Below are 9657 nucleotides of genomic sequence, written 5' to 3'. Positions count from 1 at the left end.
ATTACTACAACTTTTTTCTGATTTTGCAGATCGGGACTAGCTTAGAAAGAGCCTGGCAATAGATATTTTGACAAACAATGCTAAATATCTCCATTGGAAAGAAGCCTTTTTTTGAAGAAGGAGAAGGGTAAACATGTTGGAATAAATATATATCCAAGATTTAATTCAATTATTTTATTAAATTGTTAATTTGACAAGTTTTTAATTAAAATTAGAGGTTTATTATTTTGATAGGAATTATAATAAGGAGAAAAAAAGTCATTTATAATTTTAATCTAAATTGTTATTAATCGTAAGATTATTATGAATAGGACATCAATAATTCAAATAGATCAATATATATGTAATGATCATTATTAGATAAAAATGAATAAATTTTATTTATTAAATTGCATATATATATATATATATATATATATAATGTATATGTGAATGTCATCATTGAATTGACTTAATTGAGAATTCATAATAATTAATATTAATTTGATATGTTAATAGAAAGTTCTCAACAAGACATATGATAGTTTCCTTTTACATGATATTATCATAGTAATTAACAAATTATTTGTTATATTTTAATTTTGGACACCTAATGTCTCAGTGCACAAATTGAATGAATATTGGATATGATTAAATATATGTAAAATTAATGATTAATTAATAAGAAATTCATCAATTCTAGGTAATGAGTTTAAACTCTATGATAGAATTAAAACCTTGGTCAAGACAATTGAATGAAAGAAGAAAAGAGTTTAAGTCATTGATTAAATGTGTTAACTTATTAGAGTTTGATAATAATACTATACTCTAAAGTTAACCTTGAGCTATGAATGATTGAAAGAAATATTCCATTATTCTTCTATTGGTTCTTAAAGATAAAAGATGTTGTTTCATGTTATCCGAACGTTAAGCTAGAAACCTACCTTAATTATTAAATTAATTATGATTAATTTATTACCACTTTAGTATTGAATTACGAAATTACACACAAATGAGTGTTTCAATCTTTACAAAAGAAATAATTTATTTGATAATTAAATTAGAAAATTTTACTGAATTAAATAAATATTTTACTAAAATACTATTATATTTTTTACTAGCACCAAGAATATAATTAATATAAAAAATAAAATATTATTTTATAAATGTAAAAATTGTCCATAAAATAAGAATAATATTTTATTGCTATATATAAGAAATCATGTGATTAATTATTGTAATTAATCATGTGATTAATTATGAATTATCTTTATCTTATAACAAAAATCTTCTTAAAATAAAAGATGAGATATTTTTTATTTTTATAAAGATAAAGAGATATGAAATTATTTTAAATAAAATCTTTCTTTCTTTTCTTTGAGAAGAGATTCAAGTCCATATCTCTTTAATGTTGTAAATTAAAAGCACCTGATGTAAAGTGCACCGTACATAGACTAGAAAAGTTCAAACTTAGTTTTAACCCTCAAAAGTGGTAAAAGAGATTTGTTCTTTAGAGTTCTACTTGTCAAAGAGTTGATGACAGAACTTGATTTCCATATAAATATACATAGAGTTTTCACACTATTAAATAAAAATTATTGTTTCAAGAATACACATCCGGATACACAAATTTATTTTTATTGTATATTTTAAATGCAAAATAGATCATAATTTTTCAGTGTGCTAAGAACACTTCTATTTAACTATCAAAACAATGCCTCAACCTACAAAATTTATGGATGTTGGAGACTCTAATTTTGTCAGTAACAAAGATCTTGATGATGAAGTCTCACCGCATGTGAAAAAAACATTCACCAATGTTTGAAACTCTTGTCTTGAACCACCTTGAACAAGTTAAAGAAGACAAGAGCAAGTTGACAATTTCCGACCCTCACAAAACAAACAAATGTCACATAATAGACAATTCAATGTAAGAATAATGTCATTCATAGGCAGGAAAAGGCTATGGTCAATGTTAGAATAAACAGCTGTCAATTATGATTAGTTGGCTTTTCTATTTTATTGTTGTAAAGTTAATTTTGTATCAGCCATATAAATAAGATTGTACACTCATATTCTGATCAAGCAAAAATAAAGGTAGGTAGTTTTTCTTCAAACTCTGTTAAAACATAGAGTTTCATCTTAACAGACAACACTCCAAAAAAAAGTAATAGTAAACTTCTATTTGATTTTATCAATTAATCTCCCCCTTCTACAAAAGAGATGCTATAACAAATAGAAACCTCTACTATACCTTGGGTTGACATCATGCATGTATGTTGTCCCCATAAACTGCCTTAATCAGTGGTTTTATTTGTGGCTAGGACTGCAATATAGCTAAGCAACAATATTTAGCGTTTAAGAGCAGAAATTGCAGGATTAACAATTTGTGCAGCAGCCAGTACAATCTCACACGTACCAGAATCATCACCAGCAATTTTGGCATCATAGTTCGCAAATATAGGTTCATCTTTCTCACCCAGGGCACTTCTGAACTATCCAGCCACCCCACCATAAAGAATGTTTGCACATTCATCAATGGCTGGAGAATTTTTTTTTGTCTTCACCAATCCCTTAAGAAGAAAGTTCTGCCCTTCTATTGCTTTGTCCAAGGACAGCCTTTGAAAATTCAACAATTTTTTTTGCAAACAGGATTCTTGGATCTGCTCTCAGAATGTTTGTGCAGTTGATCATCTGGTCTTGTTTGGTTTCATTGCAAATTTGGCCAATCAGCCCATGATCATGATGGCCATAAGCTCTAGAATTTGTTGGCAAGGAAGACCGACAAATGGGGATCAAGCAAGCGATGATCAATAAGGAATATAGTACTGAATAATTCATTTTGTGGAGAGTTTTAGTCAAGAACACCTTTTGTAGTGTTCTTCACATTACATAATTATATTTCGGGTAACGGGTGTAAAAAGGAGAGGTAACGGGTGTCATTACTCGAAACCTCCAGGAGACAATGTAATTAACTCTATATTATTATGTTTCCAATATTTTCAACACCCGAACGATATCCCGTTTAGAAAAAAATTAAAAATTTAATTCTTTATAAATTATTATACAATCAAATCGTTGTCAATACATAATATCAATGATATTATATCCACAAATTTAATAGACATATTGATACTATGTATAATTTATACAATTAACATATACCATAAATAAAACATTGGTAATATCATTTAGTAAGGATATGATCTTACGATATGATAAATATTACTGTTATGGGACAACACTTATTATGGTTAGTTTCATTTACTCTTTCTTTTATTTGTTAGTTCCTCTGAGCCTGTATACAAATTAAATAAAAAATTTAAGAGTACATTTGTTATGGAACGAAGGGGTATTATATTTCTTCTCCTTTTTTTAACTACGGGGGTATTGTATTTCACAAATATATTAAATAATAATATTTAATATTTATATAAATACTTTATTAATAAAGTGTGTGTAATATCAATTGTATATTATATTTAATAAATAATAGTATCTAATATTTATATAAATATTAGATTAATAAAGTCTGTGTAATATTAATTATATATTATATTTAAATAGTACTAATGTATGATCATGGATCTAATACATATGGAAAGAAGCATTCCAAAGGCATACTTTAAGGCGTAGCTAGAACCAGAACAATGCTCCATGGATCTATATTCAATAACATCCATCATCCATGCCATGTATGATCATGGATCCAAGAGCTCTTGGTAGGCGCTTAACAATGTCAGAACATAAAAAAAATAAAATTCATTAAGGTCAGGACTTCTACACATAACGATACAGCACTGTGAGCAAAATCTGCACATGAACTTCATAATTGTTACAACTGCATCTTCTCTTTCAAATTTCCAAGCGGGCCAAAGCTTTTCTCTTGTACTTCCTCCTTGCTACAATTGCAATTGCCAGTGTTAAAGTTTTGACCACATTTCAGGCACATGCCTTTGCACCCAGGACCACATACTGAATTCATGGTAATCTCAAGATGCACCCTGTCCCTTATGTTCTTTGAAATGTCAATTTGTCTCTGTTGTGGAGGAAAATATAGTTGATCATCCATGTCAATAAGTGCATCGTCGTCGTCATCCTCACCACTGTTTCCAGAGGTTGTAAGTTTGTCTTCCCCAAAAATAACACCCATATCAATAGTCTCTGGTTCTTCAATGGGTTCATCAGTGAGTAAAAGTGAGAACTCAGAGAATATGCTCTCAGCAGATGGCGCGCAACACCTTCAAAAGAAAATCACATTGAAACAAGTTATTCTATGTTGTGGAAATAATAAATCATAGAATGTGGCAGGGGCATACTTCGTATAATTTTTATTTTTATTTTCACATGGAGTCAACAAATAATAAATTCTTTTCAGGCCTGCCTTTTGGTTTCTTCAATAAGAAGTACGTGACTGAAACTGCTATATTTGCACTATTGGCTACCTCATAAAAAGATGAAACTTTAAAATAATTATCCAGGAAGATATTCGATAACTCAGTCATGTGAATAAGTATACAATGGTACTTGTGATGCTTAGCATCCAGATACCTGAAGGGAATTAACCTGTTAGAAGCTATTGTAAACTTACAAGATATCATGTTATTTCAACTACCCCAAGAATCTTCCATGTTATTACACCTAAATCCTAATGGAGCATTGGTGTGAAATTTAATAAATTGAGATGAATAATGCAATACAATTATGTAACAAGCAATTGTTGTTCAAAAAACAAACCAATCATAGCAGATCAGTTCATAATTAGGTGGCACAGGTCAACCAAAAGTGCAAGGAATATCAACAGCTATTATAAGTTTACTACTTTTTAGGTACAGGAGAGGGGGTGACAACATTGGGAAGAAAGAACTTGTATTGAATTGGAAATAGAAGGTACTGGACTAAGCATATAAATCTAGTTACGCCACATCCTGGAGGCAGATATGCCAGAACTTCATTGTAAATAATAGTAAAGTTCAATAAAGAGAATAGAAGGTAGAACAAAAAGTTCTAAGCCAAGTTCAATCACAAGTTGAGTGCAGTTATATTTCAGTGGAGTGTAATTTTCTGTGAAATCATTTGTTTTAATCCTAGGAAGGTGGAAGTGATAAGAAAGTTGGAGACCAATCGATTTCAGGATTTAAAGCTTCCATGCTTTTTCTAGTTATATCTAAAAAGTTTGCAGAGGATGTACAATGTATGGCTATCCGAATTAGAATAATGCAGAAATGAGCAAGAACAATTTTGAACAGAGCGTTTTGTTGAAGAGTGAGTTGATGACTGATATCCACACCAGCAAATTCTGTAACATCAATTTTTATCAAAGTGATTTAAATCTATTAGTTCAATGAAACTTCCGCATCTGCCTCCATAAGGTCTATGCACCTTCATTCCACCTCAGTCCACACAATAAAAATAGGGGCAAATTACACTCACTCCCTGAAGTTTAACAAAATTTCACTTGATACCCCTCCCTTTTTTTACACTACACAAACCTTCCTTATCTTATATAACAAACAACATACAATATATCCTTCCTGTTAATACAGTGTACAGACCATCCCTCATTTCCTATGTAGTTATATTAGATCAAGGGAGGTCAAAGTAATGTCAAAAGAAAAGGAGAGTTATTAGGTATAATTTCATTATTTTGGTGAATTGCAAATTGTATCATGTTTTATGCGGTGAGACCCTGGTGGAATAGAACTTACAGGTCATTTACTTAGCTATGTTCGCGTAATTAGTTAGTAGGGTTAGTTAGTCAAAGAAATACAAAGGGGTTATGTTAGAAAGAAGGGGAATGGGCCTGCAACTGATTAGGCCCATTGAGGATGGGTTTATGTTAGCAAACTAGTAGCTCCTATAAATAGGAAAAGGTGTTGCAAAGAAGGGTTTGTCATTTGGTGAAATACAATTGAGCCTAGAAAGAGACCTGTCTCTTAAATATCAAGGGAATTCTTTGTAGAGATACACTGAATAAACAAAGGAATTCTGTTTTTCTTCCATTTCTGATCTAGTTGCTATCAGAATGTTGGCACTGCAATCGAAATTGGAAGAAAAAAATATGTTCATATCATATAAACCCTCACGCCTTCAACAGTTCAGCATTTATGGAAATTGGATAGTACATAATAAATACCATGGTACACAAGCAACCAGAGAGAGAATAATAACCAAATTACAAGTTGATAATCTTGAGAGAAAACACAATATAACCATTCCTGTTAAGCAAAGTTCCTATGTAGTTTTGGGCTTAAAAAATCTAAAGAGAAGGGAAGGGAGAGGAGAGGAAGCCAACACCATCCTATCCTACGACTAGTATCAGGCATCAAGGGGTTATCTACTCCTACCTTATTATCATTAATATGGTATATTAGATGGAGTCACATGCAAAACAAATTTGAAAATAATGCATAAATGAGCATCTAGGCCATAATTACTGTAATGAAAAATATATTCCACCATAGAGATTTTAGTTTTTAACTTTTGAGGCCTGAAGTATTAATCCATATCAAAATAAATAAAAAGCAAAGTAAAATCAAGAAAGAAAAATATAAAACTAAGAGATGATAAAGAAATTTAGAAAAAGCACTTGAAAGTAGACAATGTATATTCATGAATTGAAGGCAATACCTATTGCAAAGAAGAGTGATGACAGTTTTTATGATCCCATCAAGCCTCAATTTTTTCTTCTTCCTGGTCACATCTATAGATATCTGAACAGGAGTGCCATTTGGAAAGTCCTTCACGGCTTTCGTAACACGTAATCCCATTGCAGCAGCCCTAGTTTTTGAGACATCACTTGAAAGCTTTGCTAGACCTAACCTCTCCAAGGTAGTGCAGTACTCCAGATGTAAAATTGTTGCATTTCTTTTGTATATAACTGCACCTTCCCAAGGCGACCCCATATCTTCGACTTCTTCATCATCATCCCAACCCAAGGACTCATCATTAATTGACTCAAAATCATGCCCCTTAGACCTAACTGCATACTTATGAAGAACATTTAGTTCATTTCTCAAGTGAGTCCTTATATGCCTCGTTTTACAACTCAAAGCCACTTTATGTTGAAAAGGGGTGATGGAATAATAAGAGGCAAATTTTTGGTGGGAACTCAAACTCCTAATCTCCCGTTGAGAAAAATGCAAGGGCGCTGCACAGGATGAGGGGATTACAAGTGACATTTTTAAGGTTCCAATGATGATGGGTAGACCTAAAGCATCAAAATTTAATTTGGAATTCTAGTTATGGTACAAAAAGCAATATTTTTTTTTCTTTCTATGGCAATTATGTATTGAAAAATGTTACTAAATCAGCAGCTATGACTATAAAACTATGCAGTATGGTCAGACAGTGTGAAGCAATTGACATTGACAACAGGCACTGGATTCTGAAAGGAAGGCGAAAACAATTCAGCATGAAAAATGCTAACGAATAAAGGAAACAGCATATTCTCAGTGAAAGCCAATATTTAATTAGAATAATGCAACTCGTGATTAAACAGAGATAGAGATGGAACAAATATGAAAATGAAGTTGGGTAGCCAAGTTTGTATAAAAAAAAAATAACGATAGCAAAAAAAAATTAAAAAAAAAAAGAGCGAGAGGGGACTTACAGTCTTACAGAGAGTGACGGAGATGAGAAGAGGATGGAGGGAAGTGTGGCAAGGAGAGAAAAGAGATAAGTCGGCACACAAGCAGATTCATTTGTATAGCTCAGGTCCCAGTTTCAGAGGAGGCGAATAAAATAAATCATTAATTTAGTGATTTATTTTTTATTATTAAAAATGAACCTTTAAAAATATTTAAACTAATGATCAGTTTTTTTAATATTTTAAATTTATGTGACATGATTTGCTATACTTTTACTATTAATTAAATATTTTATTTTAAAAAACCACTTTAAAATGAGGACAATTCACGTATCTATTTTATTTTCTTAAAATTAATTTTGACCTCCTATTTTGCTTATTATGTTATTTTTGTCCTTTTATTTTAAAATAAAAATATTTGATTTTCTTATTTTTTTAATTCTTAATTTTAATTTCACTATTTCAAAATCGAGATTTTTATTTCATATTTTACAAAATTTGTTCTTATATTTTTTAAAAATTGTAATTTTTGTATAATCTTCAATTTTATCATCCTTTTATTTTTTAAATTATACTTAATTAAATCATTTCTTGATAGTACCTTAGATGTATATGTTATGTCAAAATTTTAATTAGAATAAAATAAAAGAAATAAAATGTAGCATAAATCAAGAATTTGATTAAAATTGTGAATTTTTTAAAATAGAATAATCAAATATTTCTATTTTAAAATAAGAGATATAAATCGTAAAATTTTCAAAAATATAAGGATAAAATGTTTTTATTTTTAAATAAAAAGATCAAATTGAGTAAAATAAGATAACTAAACTTACATTTAAATGTTTATTTTTTCTAGTAGATCGAATATCAAATTTGGAGAGGGATGGCTCAAAATAATGCGCTAGTCAGAAAAAAATTTCTTTCTTAATTTTCTTACTTTCAAAATAGTTTCAAAAACTTCAAAATAACTTTGTTTGTTTTAATATTTATACCAACAAATGGATTAATTTATTCATTCCTTCCCTTCAAATAATGTAGATATTTTTTAGTTACCATAATATTGGTATTAAGTATTCACAAATTTTACTGATAATTAATCTATACTAAAAAATTTAATTAATCACCTCTTTTTAACTATATTTCTTTTTATCAATAAGGTTCAAAATTGAAACATTAGTTAAGGGGAGATTAATTTTAATATCACTCGTGCTAATAATTTATTAATCAATTAATATAAATTTGTAATTAAATGATAATGTTAAACTATTTTAGATTGGACTAAAAACTCGGTCTATGTATTAAGTAAAAATAATACTTATGGTTGGAAATTCATCTTATCTCAAACTCTTACCAATATAACAAACATCATTGTAATGAAAAACATTTATTAGATATTTTCACTCTATGAAATCACTATTATGTTAAATGTTGGATTGCCTTTTTGTAAGTATTCATCCCCCAATGGTGTTTTATAACCTTGACAAAGGGTTATATTATCATTTAGTGACCTCAATCCATTTGAAGTGCACTATCAACACTTTTCCTAAGTTCAATCAAAGTTAGCAATCTTATCTCAAAATACATCATTGGCAATATTTGGCATTGTATGTGGGAGTCTAGTAAATCCAATTCCCACCTTAATATAGTAAACACCAAACATCAAATGACACATGCAGATACTATCATAAATACTCATTTGAGGGAGGTCAATTCACCTCACAATCTCCATTCAATTAATCCTTTTCCATCTCAACCACTTCCATGTTACGCTAGCTTATGAAGCCATACTTACAATTGGGAAGAGTTCATACATCAATTAGGAGCAAATTAATTGTTGTATATTTGTTTTTCTACTATCTCAAACTATCTTTATTCTTTATTCTGTCTTTATTTATATATTTTATCCTCTTAATATTGCTTATTACTTTCAACCTACCATCTTTTATTTTTATTTCTAAATTAAATTGCAATATTTTAAAAAAATAATCAATAAATAAAATAACTTCATATCACTAACTAAATTATTTATTGTAAATCTTAAAAAAAATATTTATCGTGAATTTTAATTATATAAAAAAGTATTTATTCTT

The 9657-nt window shown here is 29.5% G+C and overlaps 1 protein-coding gene across 2 annotated transcripts; it reads right to left on the bottom strand.

Moving 5' to 3' along the window:
• Positions 1–3514: 3514 nt before the first annotated feature.
• Positions 3515–7722, bottom strand: LOC114412951 (large ribosomal RNA subunit accumulation protein YCED homolog 1, chloroplastic). Of its 2 annotated transcripts, none has more exons than XM_028377070.1 (3): positions 7592–7722; positions 6610–7366; positions 3515–4220 (listed from the first exon to the last, which is right to left on the bottom strand). In XM_028377070.1, the coding sequence occupies exons 2-3, from the start codon at positions 7158–7160 to the stop codon at positions 3815–3817; spliced, it is 957 nt and encodes a 318-aa protein (XP_028232871.1). In that variant the 5' UTR covers positions 7161–7366; positions 7592–7722; the 3' UTR covers positions 3515–3814. The 2 variants fall into 2 exon arrangements, with proteins under 2 accessions (XP_028232871.1, XP_028232872.1); XM_028377071.1 differs by having other exon boundaries at positions 6610–7189; positions 7592–7711.
• Positions 7723–9657: the final 1935 nt, after the last annotated feature.

The sequence above is a fragment of the Glycine soja genome, chromosome 5 (genome assembly GCF_004193775.1).
Source record: "Glycine soja cultivar W05 chromosome 5, ASM419377v2, whole genome shotgun sequence".
NCBI classification, from domain to species: Eukaryota; Viridiplantae; Streptophyta; class Magnoliopsida; order Fabales; family Fabaceae; genus Glycine; species Glycine soja.
Note: the sequence above shows the minus strand (reverse complement) of the source record. Positions and strands in the feature narration are given on the sequence as shown.